Raw genomic sequence first — 26,189 nt, forward strand, 5'->3', positions numbered from 1 at the left:
TCCACAAGTGGATATTTTCAGCTGAATGAGACATTACCATGGGATGGTCATCCAACTCTTGACGAAGGCGAAGATTCTGATGCAGTTATTATAAGTGAGGGCTTTATGCTGGATATAACTGAGGATCAACCAAACCTTGAAGCAGTCTTTCCAGAAAAGGAAGATGATGCACCTCATCAAACACTGGATCAGTCACTGTCTGTGTCAGTGCTTGCAGGGGAGGCAGATGTTCCAGCCCAAGAACTTCCTGAACAACAAACAGGTCCTGTAACACTGATTGTGAGAAGAGGTCACTGTCTCACTGGCTTAATTTATGCCTTCAAGGACCCCAAAATGATTACATCTGAGGTCTACATCAATACGCGTCTACCAAATGGAGAACTTGAAGAGGGGGAAGGAAGTGGAGTTTTGCGAGACTGCCGGACAGAGTTTTTGATGGATTTCTATGATAGCTTAGCTGCACTATGGGAGTTGCCGTGAAAGTCCCCTTCATCAGGCATGACTTTCAGCAGGAGGAATGGCAGGCTGTAGCTAGAGGGTTTGTAGTAGGGTGGAAACAAGCTGGTTACTTCCCAGTGAAACTTGCAATACCATTTTTGGAGGAGGTGCTATATGGCTCGACAGCCAGTAGTTTCAAGGATTCCCTTTTGCTTTAACACAGGAGGAAAGATCTGTCCTGAAGGCTTTGGAGGACTTTAATTCTGTGGACACAGATGAATTGCTGGATGTACTCGATGCACATGAATGCAAGCAAGTCCCTACTAAAGGGACTGCTCCCTGTTTTGACACAGATAGGACACAAAGTAATCATTCAGGCCCCAATGTACAGGACTGTCTCACAAAATTTGAATATTGTGTATAAGTTCTTTATTTTCTGTAATGCAATTTAAAAAAAAAAAAAAAAAAAAAAAAAATTAGAATCAGGTGTGCTGAGGCCAGGAAACATCCAAAACATGCAGGACAGTACAGGACTGTCTCAGAAAATTTGAATATTGTGATAAAGTCCTTTATTTTCTGTAATGCAAAAATTTCATACATTCTGGATTCATTACAAATCAACTGAAATATTGCAAGCCTTTTATTATTTTAATATTGCTGATTATGGTTTACATTTTAAGATTAAGATTCCCAGAATATTCTAATTTTTTGAGATAGGATATTTGAGTTTTCTTAAGCTGTAAACCATGATCAGCAATATTAAAATAATAAAAGACTTGCAATATTTCAGTTGATTTGTAATGAATCCAGAATGTATGACATTTTTGTTTTTGTAATTGCATTACAGAAAATCACAATATTCAAATTTTCTGAGACAGTCCTGTATGTAATTAAGCGCTGGCGTCATGTTATGGGTTCTGTAGCTAGTTTACTACCACCAGAAGGACGAGAAGGACTGCATCAACAACTGCAAAAATCTAATCTCTGTAGTATTTCGTGGGAACAAATTAATATTTCGTGGCCATAAATTAGTATTTTGTTGGAACGAATGAGTATTTCGTGGGAACGAATCTTTTTTCCTCCATGTCATCTCTGGCTCCGTAATGCAGTGTGTTATTTATTTGAAATCTCCAATGAGATAATTAAAAAACGGCATCTTTTATTTTGAAAGGACACCGGAAAGTCGGGCGCGTGCAGCTGGAAGACGGCCTCCCATTGGCTGACGTCAGGACCAAGACGGCCTCCCATTGGCTGACGTCAGGACCAAGACGGCCTCCCATTGGCTGATGTCAGGACCATAGACGGCCTCCCATTGGCTGACGTCAGGACGCCGGACGTGCCGATCACTTCCTCAAGTTGAATAGCATCAGACAGCAGAGAAAATGGTGAGTATTAAATGGCGAAATGGCCACCAATTCCCACATTTACAGCGAGGATTTGATGCTTTTGGCGGTTTCTTACTTCAGCTCTCCCCGTAAGGAGGACGGTAGCGAGTCCTCCAGGCGTCCACATCGGCATTTGTGGGGGTTTGTAGCGGGGAGTTCCCGAGGTGGACGAGAGATCACATGACAGATGAGCAGCCTAGAGGCTGATTTATGGTTCCGCGTTACAACGACGCCTATGGCGTAGGGTACGCGTCGCAGCGTACCCTACGCCGTAGGCTCTGCGTCGATTTAACGCAGAACCATAAATCAGGCTTAGTTCCCAAAGTTTATTGCTGCAAAGTGCAACCACTCCTCAACTCTGTTTTTTTTCTCCCTTTTCCACGATGTTGTTTAAGTTCTTCATACTTTTTTCTTCAACCGTTGTTGTTTGTTGGAATGCTTTCACCACATTGTTTTTTTACGTTTGTGTGAGCAGCCATTAGCTGGAGGAGCTAACAAGCAGCATGTCTCATGCTGTGCTTCAATAATGACAGTTATGATCCTGTTATTGTCCCCTTCTGTATGATTACAGTGTTTTATTAGACATCAAATGGGACAATTATGTTTCTGATACTTGTTAATACCATCCTGCACTTCTATGTCCAGGATACATCTACATAGGTCCTTGATTAGAGATGAAATTAGATTCAACTTCATTGTCATTGCACATGTTAAAAGTACAGGGCAACGGAATGCAGTTAAAATCTAACCAGAAGTGCTTATGCAGTGAAATAAACACAATGTACAGCATATATATATATATATATATATATATATATATATATATATATATATATATATGTACGTACACAGTGCAGATTAATAAATAACTATTGCTACAAGGTGCAGGTCACATATGAATGAATGACAATATTTATCACAAAGATGAGATGTGATTATATGATTACAGGACTGTCTCAGAAAATTAGAATATTGTGATAAAGTTCTTTATTTTCTGTAATGCAATTTTAAAAAGCAAAAATGTCATACATTCTGGATTCATTACAAATCAACTGAAATATTGCAAGCCTTTTATTATTTTAATATTGCTGATTATGGCTTACAGTTTAAGATTAAGATTCCCATAATATTCTATTTTTTTGAGATAGGATATTTAAGTTTTGTAAGCCATGATCAGCAATATTAAAATAATAAAAGGCTTGCAATATTTCAGTTGATTTGTAATGAATCCATAATTAATGACATTTTTGCGTTAAAGAAAATAAAGGACTTTATCACAATATTCAAATTTTCTGAGACAGTCCTTTATACATGGGTGATTGCAGCATTCACATGAGTGTGTAAGTATTTACAGCAGTGCGAGGAGGTAGTTGGTAAAAAGTCCAGTGCAATTATATTATGTACAGTTGTGCAGAATAGTGCAAAGAGTTAGTGGGTACTAGCCCCGTTCACTTCCTTGGGGGGGTTGGTGTGTGTGAGTGAAAGGGAATATTTAGATTTGCTTCAGCATATGATTTTGCATTTGCTCACACTTAGTCAGGTTGCTTCATTTTTCAATTTGGCTTGTAGTTATCACTAACCATCAGCCGTAACAATTGATTCAACCTCCATGTATGTTTAATTTTTCACATTCGCTTTTGAATTAATTAATATGTGTCATATTAATCCGTTCACTTTTTAATTTCTAATTTCAGTTTTCCCCACTTGTCTCCACTTTTTTTTTGTTCACTCTTTGATCATGTCTTGTGTCATTCTCCACATGCACATCCTCCCTTCCTCCCTGTCTCACCCCCTCCACTCCCCTCGCCTCCCACCTCTGCTCCTCTATACTTGTCTTCATCAAACCAGGCTGGTCACCGGGTAAGTGTCTCGCTGAGTGCTGGATTTCTGTTTTCCCATCACGCCTTTTGCTTGGCGCTCTAACACAGAAGTGAGATCTCACATTTGTGGACGTTTTGCTCTTTCTGCATCCTTCAGCATGACTAGCCGCTGCTATTTCCAGAACTGCAGGGCAGCTATCTAATCCAAAATAATACCTGTTCTTGGCTATTGTGCCATGTATAAAACACTAACCCCTCACACAATCAACCAGGAATTAGACGGATGCGGAAGCTGAAAGCTTGTGTATTAAAACAAATAATGTTGGGATGCTGTGTGACATAAATAAAAACAGGATGCGAGGATTTGAAAATCTCAAACTCATATTCTAGTCGCAGTGGGCAACAAAAGGGGGGAAAGTATGTGACACTATTTTTTATGTAAAGAGCTTTGTGTTGCATGTTTTTACTAGCATGAAAAGCGCTATACAAATAAAGATTGATTTGATGATCAATCAATTTGACTAAAGATAAACACCTGGAAGAAGGTGTTGCTACTAACAACAGGTCAGTGACATGAGCGGGTGTAAAAAGAGCTGCCTTGGAGAGGCGGACTTAGGCGAAGTGGGGAGAAAAAAACTGTCCAGGTTTGGAAACTATTTGATGTCACGTCTAAAATTAAAAAAAAAAAAAAAAACAGGGAAAGAGACGACTAGGTGGAGAGGTGTCTGCAGTAATCTGTGATGGAAAGGTAGCAGCGACCGTGATGGCAGGGGTTTTGACGATGGCGGCGAGGCCAGCCCATCTCTGTGGTTCTCTGCAGCAGCAACGACCTGAAGACGGGAGGCAGTTGGAAGTGAAGATATTGAGATTTGGGAGTGACAAATTTTGAAAGGATTAATAACGAGAGCATCCGAAGAATAGCCATGGTGTGACCCCCTTGAAGACAAATGGCGCTTTTCCACTAGTACCTACTCAGCCCGACTTGACTCGCCCTCGGTTCTTTTCAATACCAAGATCAGAAGTAGGAGGTTGGAGAAGCTGCTGTGACGTATTTGATTGTGTATCTAAATGAAGAAGACAACAACACTAAAGATGTAGAACCTGGAGGAGATGATAGATGTGCTGCTGGGTCTGTGGCTTGTGTTTGATATCAAGTTAAAAAATAACAGAGAGAAGCTTCAAGCGGCGACACTTTTTTTTTTTTTTTTTTGTCTCGGTGCTGCTGAAAAGTCAGCTGGAGCCGTGAGCAGCTATGAAGAGACAGAGCTCCTGGTAGATCTGGTCGTTCCTTATCTCCGTCTAGATCTTTTTAATTCTCTCCTCAGCACCAGGTTTATGAACATCTGACCCTCAGAGTTGGATCACCAAACAGACTTTTGCTGCCATTGCTGGTTGAATAAAATGAACAAGAATCCGTCAGAATCTCTTTCTCTGATTTCCTCCTCCTGACTCAGACGTCTGACTCCAACCCCCCGACCAATCGGTGGTCTGTAGTGTGATGATGTCAGATACAGGCGACTCAGCAGCTTAGAACCTCGGCAGAATAGTTACAGAAAAGTATCTACTCTGCACGTTAGACCCCTAGTGGGAAAGAACCAAACCGAGGCGAGTCGGGCTGAGTAGGTTCTAGTGGAAAAGTGCCAAAAGTAAGAGAAGCAGTAGAAGGATGTTGGAGATGGAGCCAGCAGGCAGGAGAAAAGGGGCGAGGCCTTAGCGGAGCGTTCTGGGTGTGATGATGGATAGGTAGTTGGTAGGTACCATGGAAACAGACGAGGCGCTGTGGCAGCCCCTGAAGGACCAGGAAGATTGTATTTCGTCCACTACATAAGCATTGTAGTAGAAGGATCCAGGTCCTGAACTGGGTTGCTTGCAGTCCAGACCTTCCGTTGTCCGCTGGTGAAAGTTCTGGACTTCAGGCACTTCTCACGACATGAAATAAGATAGATGTGTCAGAGGAGACTCAGAAGTGTTGAACAGATGGACTCGTGTGTAAGACAAGGATGTGTCTACGTAGGCTGGGGATCCATTCAAATGTCAAGAATCGATCCGATTCCGATTCTTAAGATTCAGAATCAATTATCAAGATTTGATTCGATTTGATTCCGATATTGATTTGGGTTAGTTTTATTAAAACAGTTTTTTGAGCTGTTGCATGAATTATATGACTGTAGTTATGCAACATATTAATACTAGTATTATATTGAGATTCAACAGCAAGTATTGCAGCTAATGATGCTGTAAGGACCAATCAGCTCCCAGAATGCTGATAGAACTGCTTTCAGAAACATCGTGTGGGTCAGAATTATCAAACAACTATCAAGCAACAAACTGCTCGGGGGTCATGTTCTGGGTATGGGTCTCTGTAAAGCGTCTAGAGACAACTCTGTTGTATTAGACGCTATATAAATAAAATTGAATTGAATTGAATTGAAACAGATCCAGGGAGGAAACAGAGACGGATTAAATTTTTTAAATTTTTTCCCATTTATGAAAATTTGGTTTTTAGCATTTTATGCAAATGTAACCCCAAGAAAGTATATAAAGCAAAGAAATATAGAAAATGTATGCAATTATAACTGAAAACTTTAATGTTTTCATACCTTTAAACATATTTAAAGGCAAAAACATGGCACCAGTTATTCTCGTGTTCAACAAAACATTCCTTTTTTGGGCATAAACAAAAAAATACCAAAAGTTGCAATGTAATGATGAAAAAAAATCGATCTTTAGATATATTAATTGATTTTTAGGAATTTAATATGAGAATCGATTTAGGATCAAAAAATTGATCTTTTCAACACAGGCGTAAGTCTACGTGCCTCTGTCAATCCTCCAGCAGCCCGGCTAGTGGAGATCTGGTCCTGCCATGCTACTTTCATTAGGTGGTACGTTTCCTCACTTTAAAGTCTTTATGTTACATCGTGAGTAAAAGACAGAGTTATGAGATCTGAAAAATCATTGCATTCTGCTTTTATCAACATTTCATACAGCATGTCATTGTTTTTAGTAAGGTTGTAGATGTTTAGGACCAGACGGTTGTCTAGCTAGGCCTATATTTATGTATTGAATTGCTCGGTGTTTTGATGTTACAGTACTGGGCAAAAGTTAGTTCACACCAGCTAAAATCAAAGTGGCTGGGTTGGTCATGAGAGAGACAAATGAAACGCTCACATGGCCTCGACCAGAACCTCTAAAACACTTTTAAAATGTGACGTTGGTTCTCACCAAAGTTAAGACGTGCTATAAATCTGTTGGCCGAGTTACCGTGTGGTTTTTATGGGAAGAAACATGAAAAGAAATCTCTTTCAATCTGTCGCTGAGTGTCTGAAATCCAGCTGTGCAAATTCAATCAATAGCATTCAAAATAAAACGTGTTTTGTATTTTTTAAATTTATGTAGGAAATAATATTCTCAGGCTAGTTTGATTTCAGACACACTTTTACTCCCCACTTCTGCGGGTTTCTTGAATTAAGCCTGTTTATCCACTGTACTACAGTATCTGGACTGAGACGGCCAACCACATAAAAGTGGACATTATTTGGCCTTTTTTACAAAGTAGAAGTTAAAAAAGAAATGTGTATGGTGGTTATGGAGTCTTATGCTTTGATTCCTGCTGGACCTGATCAGCAGGGTTCTGCAGGGACTCTTTACCCTTGGCAGCGTTCACAAGCATCGTCTGAGCTGATGGGATTAAACTAACTGCCTGTGTGTGTACATGTATGTGCAATGCTCAGTTGGTCCTGGTGTTAGGTGACCTGCACATTCCCCACCGGTGCAACACGCTGCCGGCCAAGTTCAAGAAGCTGCTGGTCCCTGGGAAGATCCAGCACATTCTCTGCACGGGCAACCTCTGCACCAAGGAGAGCTACGACTACCTGAAGACTCTGGCCGGGGACGTCCACATAGTCCGAGGAGACTTTGATGAGGTCAGTGTGCCGGTGGAGTAGGGGTGGAACGATATATCTGCCACGAAATTTCACAATACAAAAAAACGGCACGGTACGTGTCGTGGAGGTGACAAACTGTATTGCGATATTGGGTTATTAATATTAATCTATTGTGTTGACTAGTAACGAACGCGCCTCGACCCGCGGACCAAAATCTTCCTCCGCTCAGAAGAAACTAGTACCGTTTTGGTCCCGATCACGGGACTCTTGCAGGGTTTAGAGCTCTGAACTTTTACTAATGTAAGGCTGGTGTAGAGTTAAGCCTTACCTTATTAAATTAAACCTTTTTGGGGTGGTGAGTAGGATAAACACGGGGAAACTTCTGCTGAGTTCCAGTGTACTTTAATGTCCCTCAACAGTGTAGGATTTTAGAACATCAACACAGCACCTAGTGCCGTACTGTGGCGTATCACTCCGCCCAATCTAAAACAGACTAATCACTACAGATAAACTGACTAGTGTCATTATAGTCCCTGATTTACATCAGAATATAAAGAATAGATTTATACAATAATGAACCCTGAATTACCAAAATAACCTTCTTAACAAAAATAAATCTCCTCTTACACTTATAAGGTGAGCATGAATCAATCTTTTTATGATGTAAAATTGTATGTATTTATTTACTTTTATTTATTTATTTATTTAATTTTAGTTGTTAAATTTCTGGAAAAGAAAAAAGTCAAATCATACATGAGAGAAACTATTCAGTTTGTGGCAAAATATTTGTACTTGTATGAAACTGAAGATCATAATGCAAACCTGACATTTACTTTTAGTTCAGTTTGTGGAAAATGGTTGGCCTGGCTTTCTCTTTAAAACTTAAACAGTTATAAAGCATTACAAACTGTAACAATAGAGCAAATGCAAAGTATTGTTTTGTATTTTGTGTCTTTCAAATAAAAGACAATTTTTTCCCAGTCATATGTTCCTCATTCAAGGTTTTTAAAAAATACTGCTATAATATCGTATCATTATCGTGACCTCAATATCGTGTATCGTACCGTATCGTGAGATTAGTGTATCGTTACACCCCTACAGTGGAGAGCTTCTCTGTGAAAACAGTTCACTGTGGGTGGTGTCTGATTTTTCTTGTTTCTTCCTGCAGAACCTGAACTATCCGGAGCAGAAGGTGGTCACCGTGGGCCAGTTCAAGATCGGCCTCATCCACGGCCACCAAGTGATCCCCTGGGGCGACATGGCCAGCCTGGCGCTGCTGCAGAGACAACTAGACGTCGACATCCTCATCTCCGGACACACGCACAAGTTCGAGGCGTTTGAGAACGAAAACAAGTTCTACATCAACCCCGGTTCTGCCACCGGAGCCTACAGCGCACTGGAGCGGTACGCGTCTGCACAAAAGCTTCACACCGGGAAAGACACGACACGCAGAAACCTGTAGACTGACACATTTATTCCTTTGCTGTTATACAAAACCAGAATACAGTAATCCCGCGTTTGTCGCGGGTTACGTTCCAAAAAGAACCCGTGATAGGTGAAATACGCCAAGTAGCAACCTTTAGTTTTTTTTTTACAATTATTATACAAGGCTTCAGATTGCGGAGATCAGCCCCGCCACGACCCGAGTAACTGGATTTGAACGGGAGAAAATGAAAAATGATTATGATAAAAAATTACAATAAGTACAGTAGGACAGATTGTGACTGGTGTGTATTTCCCTGCTCTTCTGATGCTGCTGCATCCTGACTCGCTCTTAGCGTCTTTTTCTCCTAAAGCCGCGGTGCAGGAGTGTTTTTTCCAGAGAAGAACATAGTTATGGGTCTTTGTTGTCGCTCTTTTTTCTTCTGGGCAGACAGATTCTTCTAAACCGACATGAAACCATGGATTATATCTGAGACTGTAATGAACGATTCATCAAAGGTCCCGTTCTTGAGCTGCTGCTGAAGCTCATTGGCCGTTCTCAGTATTGTTGCTAAGCAACCAACGTTATTGACACAGGAAGTGAAGAAGCGGGGAGACTGTTTAGCCAATCAGAATGCAGAACATGATGCACAATGTAAATCCGTGAAGCAGCGAGACGTGAAAGGTGAACCGCGTTATAGCCAGGGATTATTGTAGATTTAAAATCCAACAGTCAAGGTGTGACTTAAGTACTTAAGGCGTTTTACTAAAGCGTCATTTAGAGCTGCAACTAATGACCATTTTTCTCATAACCGTAACTGCTAGGCCATTAAAGATATCCAGCAAATTCAAAACCTAGCAAAGTTAGTTGGTGTGAGAGAAGAGGATAGAGGACGGGTCTGATGGAGGTCTGTGATTGGCTGTGGCCTCGACACACCTGACATCACGTGAATGTCAGCTGAGCGGCCGCCAGCAGCTTTGTGACAGTTGTGGAGCGTTTTAGGGTGAAGATTCCAAGATATTTGGACCTAAAGCTTGAGTTATGGTTCTGCGTCAAAACGACGCCGTGCCCACGCCGTGTGGTACGCGTTGACGCAGACCACACGCCGTCACTGACGCCGTCACTGACACCGTCACTGTCAAACACCTCCCGAAAATTGTAACTACGTGTCGAGGCGACGCAGACTAAACGCAGACGAGAGGGCTGTGATTGGTTCGCTTGGAAGCAACGCATTTCCGGTTTCCGGCTTGAAGCAGTCGTGAACTTTCAGCGCTCTTTTCTTTGTGTATGTGTGATTTTTTTTTTTTTTTTCTTTTTTTTTTTTTCTTTTTTGCACAATAGTTGTCCTTATCTCTTTGATTCACTGTGACCGGAAAAAGTCGGATAAACCATTCAGGAAAAGATCGCGACCCCATAGCGGGGGGGTACTGCACCGCGGCGAAATGGAGTGACGGAGAAGTCCGAAGGGTTCACTACGGCGTCACGGTGACACGGTGACGGCGTGTGCACGCCGTTGGTTTGACGCAGAACCATAATTCAGGCTTTAGTCCAGTGCTTCTCAATCCTGGTCCTCGTGGGCCCCTGTCCTGCATGTTTTAGATGTTTCCCTGCACCAACACAGCTGATTCTAATTAAAGGTCCTCATTAGCTTGTCACCAAGGTCTGCACAGCTCTGTTGATGACACAGGTACTTTTATCACGGTGTGCTGAAGCAGGGTAGCATCTAAAACATGCAGGACTGGGGCCCACGAGGACCAGGATTGAGAAACACTGCTTTAGTCTCAGAATTCGTCATGGCGATCCACTTCTGCACCAAGGCGCTCCCACATTCTGCTATTGGGTCTGGACTTGACCTCTGGACCTGCAGTGAGTCTAAAATTACACAATTATGCCGGGAAAGAGGCAGAAAAGGCGACGAGAGGATTTTTTTTTGTTTGTTTTTGAGATTCCTCATCGAATTACGGACATGTACAATAATTTTATGACCTCCATGTTTGCTGAAACTGGATAAATAATTTGCGATGGAAATTTCAGATTACAAATTAGACATGGTGAATTTGAACAGGATTAAAATCACAGACCTCCTCTGTAATTATTAGAAACTAATAATTTTAATCCCATGCGAATGGGCCATAAGAATGAAAAGTACATGGGGATGATGAGTAATGGTGAAAGGCAGTGCCCCCCAATCCCTCATTCGTGACGTGTGTTTCGCGCATCTCTCCTAAGACTGCTTCCCTGTAAGGGATAAGTGGAAGAAGATGGATGGATGGATGGATACATTGATTACCCAACTTTAACCATGCGATTTATCCCAGGCGTTAGTAGCCGTCACCTGGGCCGGGCTGCATATGGATGCTTAACTTAAGTTAGTTGAGTTAGATGACAAATATATATATTTTTTTGTATGGAAAGACATTTTGATTTTAAACTCTTTTTCTCTCAATAAATATTGGAAGTTCAACTGGTCTAACATGTGACTGATGACTCTTTTCTTCTTCTTCTTCCAGAAACATCATCCCTTCTTTTGTACTAATGGACATCCAAGCGTCCACAGTGGTGACGTACGTTTATCAGCTGATCGGTGACGACGTTAAGGTGGAGAGAATCGAATACAAGAAATCTTAAAAAGAGGTGTGAGGAAGAGGAGAGGAGGAGGGAAGGGGAAAGAAGAGAGTTGGGTTAACAGGCTCACTGCATCGTTTCATTCCTGTCCACCAGGGGGCAGCAGCTCCCTCGGTCCCCTCAGCGTTGACGCTATAACAACCTGTTCAGCGAATTAATCCTAAAAGAACTGTGTATTATATTGTTTATAAAGTAAGCAGCATTAGCTCATATCCAAATTGTCATCTGGGAAAGCACATGTCGCATGTTCTGCAATCAAAAGAGATATTTGGTGCCATTTTCTTTCTTTTGTCTGTATTATTTCTCACTTGTCGTGTCCTATACGTGTAAACGCCAGGCCTTTGTTTCCTGTAGTCGGCCTTCTTCACTCATTTCCATAATAAAAACAGGATTGTTCTCCAGCTGCTGCTTTGACTTGTGATGATTTCTATTAAATTCCAAGTTAACAGCTTTTATGTACAGCAATGGTTTGATTTGATTGATTGATTTGAACACATAGTATTACATTATCATTACTTTACTATAATACTACTATATAATAGAGAACAATAGACAGCAATGATATAACAATATACTTGAATAACTATATAAGAGTAGATATGCTATATATACTGGTTCATATATTTACCTCCAATAATATACATAAACATTACTATAAATCTATATATCGACATATAACTATAAATCAATATATATTAATAGAGATATAGATATATAAATACTGTATGTATAATATAACTCATATCTACAGGACTGTCTCAGAAAATTAGAATATTGTAATAAAGTCCTTTATTTTCTGTAAAATGTCATACATTCTGGATTCATTACAAATCAACTGAAATGTTGCAAGCCTTTTATTATTTTAATATTGCTGATTATGGTTTACAGCTTAAGAAAACTCAAATATCCTATCTCAAAAAATTAGAATATTCTGGGAATCTTAATCTTAAACTGTAAACCATAATCAGCAATATTAAAATAATAAAAGGCTTGCAATATTTCAGTTGATTTGTAATGAATCAAGAATGTATGACATTTTTTGCTTTTTTAATTGCATCACAGAAAATAAAGAACTTTATCACAATATTCTAATTTTCTGAGACAGTCTTGTATATCTATATCCATGGTGAATTCAAAATGACACTCCTACACCCCCGTGTTGGAACAACGAGTTGTTCTGACAGGACGAGCTCATCCAGCAGCCACGCAACCAAACCTAAACTACAACCTGAGCTTATTAAAGTAGTTGTTTTTTAAAAATAGTTTCCACCTGACGAGCATGTGTAGATCATTTGAACCTTCCTGCAGCGTATAAGAGTCGTGGGAGGACTGGCCAAATAAGACAATGGGAAATGGAAACTCCTTTGAAATGGAAAAGCTGAAAGACTCCACACGCAACACAAGGAAAATAAGAAAACATTCACTTTCATTTTCGGTGAATGGCCCGCAGGACTGTCCACACGCTCACACGCTCCACGGTCCTTAAAACAACTATGAAATCATTCCCAGCTCGAATTTCCTCCCCGAGGTCTCATGACCTGCAGCCTGAGGTCACTGCTGCGCTTCACTGACGCCAGCAGAAATCAAACAAAGCTCCCTTTCAAACCCAAGTTAAAGAAACAGTTTCTGGTCAAATCCAAAGTATGTGCACGTTAACAACAAAGTGTACATGTTTGCACACGTTCGTGCAGCAAGGCGTCTTCTGTTTGCTATTGTCTTCTTTGTTTTTAATAAGCGCTGTGATTTCTGGATGTGAATCATGTAATGGTTCTTGTTGACCCCGGAGGGACACACTGCAAAAACTCAAAATCTTACCAGGAATATTTGTCTTCTTTCTAGTTAAAATGTCTCATTTTTAGTCAAAAAAATCTCATTACCAGAAAAATAACTTATTTGACAATTTTCACCTGTTTCAAGTAAATTTTCACTTGAAATAAGTAAAAATCTGCCAGTGGGACAAGATTTATCTTCTCATTACAAGCAAAAAAATCTTGTTCCACTGGCAGATTTTTCTACTTATTTCAAGTGAAAATCGACTTGAAACAGTTGAAAATTGTTGTTTTTAAGTGTACCGGTAATAAGATTTTTTTTACTAAAATTAGACATTTTAACTAGAAATAAGACAAATATTCTTGTTACGATTTTGAGTTTTTGCAGTGATCCATTTTACTTATCCTGTGAAGGACAGAGTCATATTGATAAGTTCAGAAAAGTGTTTTTTATTGTTGTGTTTTGATGTATTTGATGTAAGCCCAGTGGATATTTAAAGCTTACAGAAGGCTGCATTTAACTGCTGCTATGTCATCCCTGCAGTATTTCTGCAGGTGTTTTGGTCACTGCTATTATTTGTAATATATTATATTATTTGTAATCAGCACAAATTATCTGTCCCCATATGATAAAAACCACCATCCCCCCTGATTTTTTTTTTTACAACTCGAGTACTGTGTGTAAGGTGTAGCCGGCCACAACCACATGACAAACAAATACTCCCTCTCAAATATTTACGTCTCACTTGATTGGACATCAGCCAGAGAAGCTTGGAGACGGTTGGATCTCTAATCATTTCCAACTAACCGAGGTAGTGAGAGTATCCAGAGGTTTGGTAAACCGCTGCCCCATCGCCCAGTCCTGGGTGTTTTTAGCAAGTTTCTTAGCAGCCGGTGCTAAGAGCACCTGCAGTGAGGGATGTTTTAGTGTTTATAAGTTGGTACTTTATTTGCAGTTTCTCTCTTTCTCGGTATATGAAAAATTAGAAAAAGTACTGGCACTGCTTCATTTGTTTCTTAAGTTACGTGAACAAAATAAAAACTACACCCCGGCCAAGATTACAGGAGATTTGAAGTTGTGGAAGACTGAAAAATCCTGTTCTGACTGGGGTCTGTGACACAAACCCAGACAGAAAAGAACGTTTGGCCCATATCGGCTGTTTTCTTTCTTCCACATTTGGCTTTGGATGACGCCGCCCGCTCAAGGTGAGTGTTTGTAGTGGCCCAAAAGCACCTCAGACCCGGCCAACGGTACCTTCGGTACAATCTGGGCCACACCCAGCTCAGCGTATACAAGGCAAAAACCAGTTCATGAGTTTTGGGTCATGTCTTGCCCGGAGAGCGCTTGCTGGTTCTATAACTGGGTCAAGTGCCAAATGTAGCCCAGAACAGGTCCAGACGTGTCTACTACCTGGGAAAGTCCCTGGAAATCTGAATGATTCGTCATCTCGCCTTGGGCTGCAGCTTCAGCAGAACACAAGGAATTTCTTAGCTCACAAAGTACATAAATATGAGGGACAAAAAATTACAAAACAACAGATAAATTGCTTGAGAGGCTTGAACATGTCATTTGGTATACGGAGCTGCATTAACCATGATTAAATCATATTTATCTGACAGATTACAGTTGGTTCATGTGAATGGGGAGTTGTCCAATACAACAGATTTAGTCATGGTGTTCCACAAGGTTCTGTCTTTGGACCATTGCTTTTCAATATCTTTCACTGCAGATTATATTCAGCTGTATTCATCCATGAAGCCAGAGGAGATGAGTAAACTCACTGGATTACAAGCTTGTCGTAACAACATTAAGACCTGGGTGAATGCTAATTTTCTTGCTACCGAACTCAGAAAAGACTAAGATTGTTGTCTTTGGACCTGGGTGTCATTGAGGAAGACTGTCTATTCAGCTAGTGACATCCAATGGTATTACTATGACACCTTGTACTGCTGTAAGGTACCTTGGCATTGTCTAATATCAGGATTTATCCTTTAAACCAGTCATTATTCCAAAGTTACTGTGAACCAGCTGATCCAAAATGCTGCAGCCAGAGTTCTGAGGAAGGACAGATCATTTTCCCCTCTCTTCATAGGTTTCCTATTAAGTTCAGGCAGGGCCGCCGCAAGGGGTGTGCGAACCGTGCGACCGCACGGGGCCTCGCGCTATGGGCCGTTTTTGAAGAAAAAAAATGTTTTGAATTTTTTTTTTCGTTCTTTTTTCTCTTTTTCCCTTATAAATATCAACAGTCACTTTCCATTACAGACATAAATGTGTACTAGTCTGTGCATATCAATAAATATATGTGCAATGATGCGCGTGTCTGTTGTTCAATACAACTGATCAGACCAAGCGCAGACACAAGCTGCTCTGATCCAGACGGGGGGAGTTGGAACAAACTGTCACACAATGTCGAGAGAACGAGACAGATTCAGGAAATTTCCATCAGGGGATGAAAAAAGAAAAAAACTAAAGAAAATGGAAGAGTTTAATGCCTCTCTGAAAGGCTCGTTTGATAAATTTGTTACAAAAATCACCGATCCGACCGGGTTTCAAGCAGCCGTGGGGCCCCGCGTCGAGGCAAGAGATGATGATGAGGCAGGGGAAGGTATCCAGTATTTTGCTAATTGGAGAGTTAAAATTGCGCATATAGACACCCGATCCGACCTGAAAAAAACAAAAATTTCGCGCGCGCTTGCTACGCTCACGTGCGAGGGCCCCCCCCCGGCCATTTCGCACAGGGCCTCGCAAATCTCCCAGACGGCTCTGAGTTCAGGATATAATAAAAAATTCTTCTCCCTATTTATAAAGCTCTCAATGGCCAAACTCCATGTTCTCTCAAAGAATTTCTGGTTTTGTACCGTCCCAACAGAGCGCTTAGCTTCCAAGCTGCAGGACTGCTTGTATTCCCATGGATTCCTGAGAACAGAATGGGAGGCTGGTCCATCAGCTTTCAGCTATTACTTTACTGTAATTAGTATTTTTTATCAAATCAATATTTTATTTATATATATATATATATATATATATATATATATATATATATATATATATATATATATATATATATATATATATATATAGAGAGAGAGAGAGATTGTGAAAGGTTTTTTTTTACCTGTAAAGCAACTTTTGTTTCAGTGTGCTTGATAAGTTAAAGTTAAAGAGAGCTATTGTACTGTATTGCTATGGTGTTATGACTAAAATATTCATATTTCTGTTCTGTTAATGTCATGAACCCCCTTTTTAATAAAAATGTCAACAATTCGGAAGTAAGTTTTAGACAACAAATTTCAACATTTCTAAGAGAAATTGCTGCTCTTCCAGTTGTTTTGCGTTGTTCTTAATATGGGGGGACTTTCCACGAGTTTTTGATCCCTGCTCTTCATGTTTCCTGCCAGCTGAAGTCACTCAAGTGTTGCAGATGGAGCCCATAAATAGAGTCACAGTCAAAATTGTGAAAAAACCATGTCAACACGTGAACAACATTTCCAATAAGGACCGCCATCGATGAAAGAATACAGTCTGGATGAGTTGATGAACTTCAAGTCAAGTCATGATGAGAAGGAGACGGATGTCGGTGTGATTTAATTGGTTTAATGATCCTCTAAATTTACAGTTTATCACAATTGTATAAAATGTTTTACTTTGAGGAAAGTGCTGCTGCTCTGAGATGTGATTTGTTGTTCGCTGTTGAAGATATTTGCCTCCTCCCTTGAGATACTTTAAGCTGAAATACGATTTGAATAAAATACTGCAAAAAAGGTTTTTTTTGGAGTGACTGTATTCAAAGTCATTTAAAGGAGCTTGAGGCAGGATTGAGGCAGGATTTATGAAAAAGATTTGTGTACGTTTTAAAGCAGCACAACGTAACTTTCAGCTTTTCTGAGTTTGGCGGCATCTTGTGGACAAAAGCGGTAGTGTTTTACCAGAAAGAACACTACGTTTCCCATGAGCACCAGCGCGTACTGCTGGAAAACTCCTATCCCGTCGCTGCATTTGTTTTGATGAGAGAAGACAGGACGCTTTTCTGTTTCACCAAGTGAACAGAAGGAACGCAAAAAAAAGATGTTAAACTGCTGGAAAGGAACTGGAATTTACCGGGATACCTTAAACAAGGAAGCCAGGGAGCGGTATATGGAGAAAATAATGATTATTAACGGTCTGGATCTATATGAAATCCCTAAGAGATCCCTGAATCCCTGAAGACCCATGTGTTTCAATAAATTTGTATAATAGTACAACATACGGTACATGTTTTGTATCCCTCTTACTTCTCTTTTCTTTTTTTTTGACTGCTATATTATGTTGAAGAGGCGTGAGCAATATTTTTGTTTTCCTCGTGAGATTATTTTTTTCCTCTGCAGCTACAAATAGAGTTAATATTTTTTCCTCAACAAACTAGTTTTATCTGAAGATTGGGGTTAATTGCACCGCAGAGAGCTGGCCAGCAACTGCGTTTAGCTGTAGAAGTGGGGAATAAAACCCGTGTTTTGATCCGACGCCCGTCTGTGTGAGTGTTTGTGGTTTAAGGCTGTTTATGGTTCTGCGTTAAATCGACGCAGAGCCTACGGCGTAGGTTACGCGGCGACACGCACCGTACGTTGCGCGTCGCCACGTACCCTACGCCGTAGGTCTGCGTCGATTTAACGCAGAACCATAAATCATGCTTTACTGTGTGTTTGGTCGTTACAGCCGCGATCCAAAGCGAGCCGACGGCTCTTTCACTCTTTTACTTTGTTATATCAGATACTTGGCCTGCGTGGTTCTGCCTCCGAGCAGGAAACCGTTGAAAAGTTAAACCATTAGGATCTTTTCCCCACGTCTGTTATGTGGAGCTGCTGCAGCCACAACGCAGCAACAGGTTCTGAGGAGCTTTGCGCTCCAAGCCCCGCCCATTTTCGTCTCGACTGCGAATCGGGAAGGAGGGGGAAGTGACGTATGCCGTAAAGCAGTCAAAGTCGTAACGATTTGTAGTTTTTTAGTGTGGCAGGGTTCCTACCATGCTCCTCAAAGTTACATAGTGCCAGTGAAGGTGATACAGACTCCCTCAGACCATGACAGAGGTGTCATTAAACCTGTTGTAAGTTGATGTACCATCACAATGACTCTGGAAATATGATATTAAGGTGGAAAAGTTACGTAGTGTCGCTTTAAGTTTTCTAGTAATAAGGTCAGATGAAGCGTTCCAAACCCAAAAGAATGAGCCCTCTAGTGTATCTCTCCTTTGCCTTGAACAGGCTGTGTGCTGCAAAATGTGCTGCAATTGGATCCCGTATTTCCCGCGCTGGGCTGCGGATGTGACGTCACATGACGCTGCATGTGCGTTCTCCCCGTTCTCCCGTGCCGGCTTCACTGTTGGCTGCAGTACCCCCGACGGCCGTCGTGGTGAAGGGTGGCGCTAGAGAGTCTCATTTCTTAAAAGGAGCCTCATGCTCCTTTAATAGAGGGACCAAAGTATGTTGTATATATTGACAGGAAGATGGACACGTGCTGAACTGATCTACCGGGCTTCCCAAAATGACACAAAATATTAAAAACAACAACATAGAAATCCAAATATTCACATAAAAATGTTACATTACCACCTCAGGATGTGACGTAAACACAAAAACATTAAAAATAACCACAAACGGACCTAAAATAATCATATCTCCCAAATGACAGTAATAAGGTACAAAATTATCACAGAATGACGCAAAACATCAAAAAAGGCGTAAAGGATGTGCTTTCCTTTTGCGTTGGTAATTTGAAATGAAAAGGTTTTGACCCAGCTGAGATGAAATGTTTGTCATCGTGACCACGATTCTGGTTCATTCTCTTTATACATGTTACCACTTGGGTCTATTATAGCCAGGCACAATCTATCTTTTCTCTGTTATGCAGATGATCTGCACATCTATCTGCCACTGAAGTCCAGAGAGGCTGATGCACGACGTTCCCTGCTTGCATGTGTTGCTTGACATCGAGCAGTGGTCGGCCCAGAACTTCCTGCACTTAAACCAGGACAAGGCAGAGTGCGTTGTGTTTGGGAAAACTGTGACGACTAGCTTTGGCGCCTTGTCCTCGTCTTTTAGTCCTTATGTCAGAAATCTGGGTGTGATTTTTTGATGTTTTTTTTTAAATTTGACAAACAGTTGATAACGTTGTTAGGACAAGTTTTTATCAGCTACGCCTCCTAGCCAAAGTGAAATCTTTTTAAAATCGTGACGACCTGGAGAAAGCTGTTCACGCTCTAATCAGCTCCAGATTAGACTATTGGAATGCTCTGTATGTTGGCGTCTCTAGGGCCGCGTTGAGACTGCAGGCAAATCTGATTCATATCTGATTCCTTCTCATATCCAATTTTCAGGGCTGGCTGTCCACACTGTTTTTAGCAAGTGTCCAAATCGGATCTGGCTCTGTTCAGACTGGGCCACATCATTGACTGATCTGACGGGTTGCCGTAGCAACGACCTCGGAGCGGAGGCGTCACCCAGCGTGTGTATTGTGTAAAGTCATGTAATTGCGACATCAAAAACAATAACAATATGGAGCCAGCTCACATGCTGTTCCATACCTGTAAAGCTGGGCATACACTGTGCAATATTTGAAATCGTATGAGACTGCCCCATCTCACTCTAATCCTCCCGTCGGACCTCTGTTACTGGAACTCGAGGCTGGTTTTGGGGCAGGGGTGGACGCACCCAAACGTGCGTCCTGCCCAACCGATCAAAGGTTATGGGGATCCTTTATTTTTTTATAATTTTATTTTTTTATATATATAAAAAAATCCCAAAATATCTGTACCGTTTCTGATTGGGTCGGCACTGCGCATCATTTTTAGACATATTGAACGCATACCGCAAAAGTTGTCTCGGCGGAGGGACCCGACGTCCCAGCAAAATGAGAAACAGAGAAAAGTGTTCAGAACAAAACCACCAGAAAACTAACAAACCAACCAACAAAGCTCAGAGTTAACAAAACGAACCAGCAATGAACAACTGGCAGCTGATGAGCTGACGGGCTGCAGGTTCAGGCTCACAGCGCGACTGAAGGCTGATTTATGGTTCCGCGTTACACCAACGCAGACCTACGGCGTAGGATACGCGGCGACCCAACGTGGAAAACGTGGAAATGCGGTCTTTTTTCTGCTATTAAAACATGATTTGTAATGTGAATTTGCAACACTTAAACTACAAATAATAGTTTTTGACGTGACATCAGAGATTGTACATGCTCTCTGTGAAAGGATGAGTAGCTCCACAACTGGAAATGGGCGGGTGGTTTGGAGCGTCTGAGACAGTCATATCCGATCTGAGTGTTTGGATGTTCAGACTGAGACGCATCTGCCCAAATGAGATATGGATCGGATATGAAACTACCTCCTGGAGGTGGTTTCCATCTGGTTTGCAAAAATCGGATCTCATGCGGTTTGGGACTGTTCAGACTTCAAAAGAGTCATCCAGTTTCAATCTGGATGGGCTAAAAATCGGATATTGGCTGGCAGTCTGAACGCAGCCTAAGTCCTCTATTAGCCTTCAGCTAGTGCAGAATGCAGCTGCCCGTCTTTTAACTAACACTAAAAGACGTGAGCACATTACTCCGGTCCTCTTTTCACTCCATTGGCTTCCTGTCCATTTTAGAATTGATTTTAAACTTTTAATGTTGGCTTTCACTCAACAGCCTTGCTGCACCCTATTTATCGGAGCTTTTAACGGTGCGTGAGCATGGCAGGGCTGAGATCCTCAAACCAACTGTTGTTGGAGGTTCCCAGGTCAAAGTTCAAGCGCTGGGGAGACCGAGCCTTTTCAACCCCCCCCAGCTCTGGAACAAGCTCACCTGCAACTTACGCACCATCTCTGACCTGGATCAAGGCTTAAAACCTATTTATTTAGAATGGCTTTTAATACCCAGTACTGTGGTGACACTTTTTATTCTTTCATTGTTTTTATTCTTTTTTTATTCTATTTTATTTTTTGCTCTGTCTTATGATTGTATGTTGTATTTCTGTATGTTTTATTCTATAAAGCACTTTGGCTCACCTAGAGGTGGCTGTAAAGGGCTATAGAAATAAAGTACATTTACATTTACATTTACATCTCCGAGTGCACGTGTCTGCGATGCTGAGGGCCGTACGTGGGCCGAGCTCCAAACCAACACTCATCCCGTTCAGCGTGAGGGAGCTTTGCTGATGTATCTTATCAAGCTTGACCCGGGCCAGGTTCTGGTAACAGATTTCAGCGAGAGCCTCCCTCCCCTGAGCTTCAAACCAGATTATTTCCATGTGAGAAGTGACCAGACAGACCGAAACTGAAAGAGTTCAATACGCTGTATGAAATGCTGAAGTGGCAATTCAGGATTCACGTTTCTGTTCATCTGGACACCGACAGTTGACTTGTAATGTAAGACACGCTATATAAATAACTTGAATTAAACTGACTGGGTTGTTTTTGCTCCTGTGGAAGGTAAAAGTCATTGAAACAACTAACTCAGCTAAATATTATCAGAGCAGGATGTATTTTATACACTAATGTTTAGCCACCTTTTACACGACATCTTTGTGTTGGAGCCTCGTGTCCTTTTCTGCAGATATCATTTGTTTTCTTGCGCCCCTGCACACAGCAGCCAGTTTGCTGCTAGAAGTCCCAGCGCGGGTTCAGGATAATTCCAGACGGGAGAGTCTGATCCTGACCGAGGGCCGTACGACGGCTGCTTCCCCTCAAGTACGGGACTGGATGGAGAAATGAAACCTTTGCAGTTCAGTGTTTCCCCTAGAATTTTTTTCAGGCCCGGTGGTACCACCGAAAAAACCCTAACCAGACGAGGCGCGTGAGACGGCATATTGGACATGTGACATGTGACATGCAGCAATATAACAAAGTTTTTACATCAAAAATCATTGTAGGCCTATATTGCTGAATTATCACTTTCAATGAAATCATTAGGCTTAATCTAACCTTTACGTACGGTGCGCGTCGCCGCGTACACTACATCGTAAGCTACGCCGTGACCTACGGCGTAGGCTCTGCGTCGATTTAACACAGAACCATAATTCAGGCTTAAGGGTAATTGAGCAGCCCCCTCTCCACTGCAATCTGCCCCTCTTTCTCCCGTCTCACCTGCACCTGTCATTGTTTCCTCTGTTGTCTCTGTTACTCTCCCTTTATCTATTTTCCGTGGCTCCGGAGTCTGGCAGAAACATTTCTTTATATCATGTTGTCTGTCGCCTGCAATATTTTTTCTTTTTTTTGACGGCGCCATAGCTAGCTACAAACTCTATACATCCCATAATGTTTAATAATATTCCCGCGCTCTCAGCAGCGTTACACGCATCGTTACTAGGCAACAAAGCAGGTTGACTCACGTTGCAAAACAGCGCTGCGCTCCTAAACGTAAATGATAATTGATTTATGAATGAATGGATATGTTGCTTATTTTTGGCATATTCAATTTTTTTTTAGGCCTGGCGGGGGGTCTCGTTACAATACAATGGTAGGGGAAACACTGCAGTTGCAAGGACGGATTAACATGACCACGGGCCCTGGACACAAACTCGCTATGGGCCCCTACCTACAATAATATCCTACGTGCACGGTGCATGCCCTCCCAAAGCACTCAGTTTGGTCACACAATAGAGCAGGGAATCATAACATTCAAACAATTACATAATAATTACATTTTCAAAATCACATTTGTGTAATTTATATACCGTATTCTTGCAACCATTAGGCGCATATAAACTTCTTATTTTTTTATTGCCCAATGACGCAATGCGCCCATTGTATTATTTAAAGGCTGATTCATGCTTCCGCGTTACACCGACGCAGAGCCTACAGCGTAGGGCTGAGTCGACTTAACGCGGATCCATAAGGCGGACGTAATTGAGGCCACCATGAGAGGTTAAAGGGGGAAGAGGGAAGGGGGGGGGGTGATTTGCGGATGTAGTAGGGACCACCATGAGATGCGGCAGCTCCGTGGCGGCGCTCCTGGGGCGGATGGGCAGACTCAGACTCGCTACCTTTTTTGTATTCTTTTTTTTAACATGCATGTTCGAAATAAAATCTTCAAACTCAAACTGATGTTTAGCCCATGTTTCAAAGAATGTTGAGAATAGACCCCCCATGACCTTAAAAAGGATTCAAGGGAGTGTAGAAAATCATTACAACGATGAATGCTGCTTAGGATTTTCCCTCGTGTGCTGTCCTTGGGTTTTGAGGGTGTTTTCAAATCTCAGCGTTTGCCAAATCTGACTCACCCACACCAACTCTCTCTGCCGTTAAGGACAGTAAAAGCATGCACATCTCATGTGAAAGTGCACAATAGGAAGAGTTGATGAAATACTCATTATGAGGCAATCAGGCCCGGTAGGTATGTCGTTATTTCAAGGAGGTTCAGGAAAGCAAGGGACATTCCCCGGGTTGGTGCGTGTGTTGTGTTGTGGTGTGTTGGTGCGGAGGCGGGTTCCTGCTCAGTGGAGGGAATTTGAAATCCACCAATAAGCTGAAAGCTGGCGCTGGCAGATAAACAAGCAATTTAAAAAGAAATCAAAGGCAGCTAAATGACTGGCTCAGAGCAATCCTCGTCAACTTTGACTGGTGTAACTGAAGGAGGCAACGCCTTCAGCACGCTCTGGGATCAGACCAGGAAATGTGTATTTTACAGGTTCGTCTAGACCTGAGGATTTCTTCACCGGGAGAAAAGGGGAAAAAAGATCCTAGAGAACCAGATAAACCATTTTGTTCTCAGTGTGCTGTAGATACAACTGAGTACACATAAAAAACATAAAACACTCATTCTCATCCTCAGAAGGCTTTTTATCATTACTCGTGAACACAAATAATCACATTACTTATAAGTGTCAAGCACATTAATTTCAGCGGCTGTTTACTCAGCAATGTAAAAGAAACGTTGCAAAAGGGCTGCTGATATTTACTCATCGTTTTTACGACAGGATTGCACTTAACTCTTCTCATTCTCCTGCTGTTTCTAGGTTATTTTGGGATGTTTTAGTCTTATACATTCCTCCTTTATTTACCTGCTTCCTATCTCATTTTGAAAGTCTGTTGTTTTGTTCAGATCTGTTTGACTTCCTCAACCCAGTCTTTTTTGAATGTCCTCACAGGAGTCCTTTCAGCATTTGTTTGTGGTCGTCCTTCCCATCCTCCCTGCTATTCCTTTCTTCCCTCATGTCACCCCAGAAGTCTAAGTTTTTGTTTGTCTTGTTGTCCTGTCCATATACACCTGCCCCAGAGTAGAAACACCTGCAGGTTAGCAGAGTATAAAACACCTGCAGGTTACCAGAGTAGAAACACCTGCCCCAGAGTAGAAACACCTGCAGGTTACCAGAGTAGAAACACCTGCAGGTTACCAGAGTAGAAACACCTGCAGGTTAGCAGAGTAGAAACACCTGCAGGTTACCAGAGTAGAAACACCTGCAGGTTAGCAGAGTAGAAACACCTGCAGTTACCAGAGTAGAAACACCTGCAGGTTAGCAGAGTATAAAACACCTGCAGGTTACCAGAGTAGAAACACCTGCCCCAGAGTAGAAACACCTGCAGGTTACCAGAGTAGAAACACCTGCAGGTTACCAGAGTAGAAACACCTGCAGGCACCAGAGTAGAAACACCTGCAGGTTAGCAGAGTAGAAACACCTGCAGGTTACCAGAGTATAAACACCTGCAGGTTAGCAGAGTAGAAACACCTGCAGGTTAGCAGAGTAAAAACACCTGCAGGTTACCAGAGTAGAAACACCTGCAGGTTAGCAGAGTAGGAACACCTGCAGGTTAGCAGAGTAGAAACACCTGCAGGTTACCAGAGTATAAACACCTGCAGGCACCAGAGTAGAAACACCTGCAGGTTAGCAGAGTAGAAACACCTGCAGGTTAGCAGAGTAGAAACACCTGCAGGTTACCAGAGTAGAAACACCTGCAGGTTAGCAGAGTAGAAACACCTGCAGGTTAGCAGAGTATAAACACCTGCAGTTACCAGAGTAGAAACACCTGCAGGTTACCAGAGTAGAAACACCTGCAGGTTAGCAGAGTAGAAACACCTGCAGGTACCTAGAGTAGAAACACCTGCAGGTTAGCAGAGTATAAACACCTGCAGTTACCAGAGTATAAACACCTGCAGTTACCAGAGTAGAAACACCTGCAGGTTACCAGAGTAGAAACACCTGCAGGTTACCAGAGTAGAAACACCTGCAGGTTAGCAGAGTAGAAACACCTGCAGGTTACCAGAGTAGAAACACCTGCAGGTTAGCAGAGTATAAAACAGTGGAAACAACCTGTCATATACACTGCCATGTCATCTGTGGTTGCTGATCATGGATTAAATAGACCATTTACATGTCCTGTGTTTTCAGGTGGAGGATGATGAGACAGTCTCTGTCTGTTCAGAGAGAGCTTTGGCGGTACACTTAAGTCTTTTTTAATCAATTTTATTCAGTTGTCAATTTGCCCATCTTAACACAGGTGGTGAGAGTGTGGACACTTGGCTGTAATTGATTTCCCTTTAATTTCTTGCTAATGGTGGTGGTCTGCACATGGGAGTAAAAACTGCTTCAAGTGCTCTCTATCCTAATATGAATCAATTGCTTCCATTGCTATGATCCTAATTTTGCAGGAAGAAGGAAATCTTCCTCCCCCTGAGCCTATGGCCTCCACATCTAGGCCAAGGGGATCACAAGTGGTAATGAATTAACCTTCATTTAAATAGGGTAGTCAAGAGTAACATTTGCACCTTTCTTCAAGTTACCATAGCAAAGTGACAATGCTTAAATGTCACAGCTACTATATTATGTGTTTGATTTGTTTCAGGTTGGAGCAGACAATGTGAGAGCTCTTTATAAAAGGACACTGGAGCT

The 26,189-nt window shown here is 41.7% G+C and overlaps 1 protein-coding gene and 1 long non-coding RNA gene across 3 annotated transcripts; both read left to right on the top strand.

Moving 5' to 3' along the window:
• Positions 1-1,715: 1,715 nt before the first annotated feature.
• vps29 (VPS29 retromer complex component) lies at positions 1,716-11,979 on the top strand. Of its 2 annotated transcripts, XM_061743940.1 has the most exons (4): positions 1,716-1,823; positions 7,378-7,569; positions 8,699-8,934; positions 11,464-11,979. In XM_061743940.1, the coding sequence occupies exons 1-4, from the start codon at positions 1,821-1,823 to the stop codon at positions 11,579-11,581; spliced, it is 549 nt and encodes a 182-aa protein (XP_061599924.1). In that variant the 5' UTR covers positions 1,716-1,820; the 3' UTR covers positions 11,582-11,979. The 2 variants fall into 2 exon arrangements, with proteins under 2 accessions (XP_061599924.1, XP_061599923.1); XM_061743939.1 differs by lacking the exon at positions 1,716-1,823 and having other exon boundaries at positions 7,363-7,569.
• Positions 11,980-25,701: 13,722 nt separating this feature from the next.
• Positions 25,702-26,164, top strand: LOC133462810 (uncharacterized). Its single transcript, XR_009784287.1, has 3 exons — positions 25,702-25,736; positions 25,949-26,014; positions 26,143-26,164. It is a non-coding gene; the product is annotated as an uncharacterized LOC133462810 (long non-coding RNA).
• The last annotated feature ends 25 nt before the right edge of the window (positions 26,165-26,189 follow it).

This window comes from Cololabis saira, chromosome 16 (genome assembly GCF_033807715.1).
Source record: "Cololabis saira isolate AMF1-May2022 chromosome 16, fColSai1.1, whole genome shotgun sequence".
Classification (NCBI taxonomy): Eukaryota; Metazoa; Chordata; class Actinopteri; order Beloniformes; family Belonidae; genus Cololabis; species Cololabis saira.

What these genes read in the sequence shown, in the direction of transcription:
- vps29 (XM_061743939.1), top strand. Translation starts at nt 7,363, where the DNA reads ATGTGCAATGCTCAGTTGGTCCTGGTGTTAGGTGACCTGCACATTCCC. An exon ending in TCCGAGGAGACTTTGATGAG is followed by an intron (nt 7,570 to 8,698) that starts GTCAGTGTGCCG and finishes TTCTTCCTGCAG; the next exon opens with AACCTGAACTATCCGGAGCA. An exon ending in GCCTACAGCGCACTGGAGCG is followed by an intron (nt 8,935 to 11,463) that starts GTACGCGTCTGC and finishes TTCTTCTTCCAG; the next exon opens with AAACATCATCCCTTCTTTTG.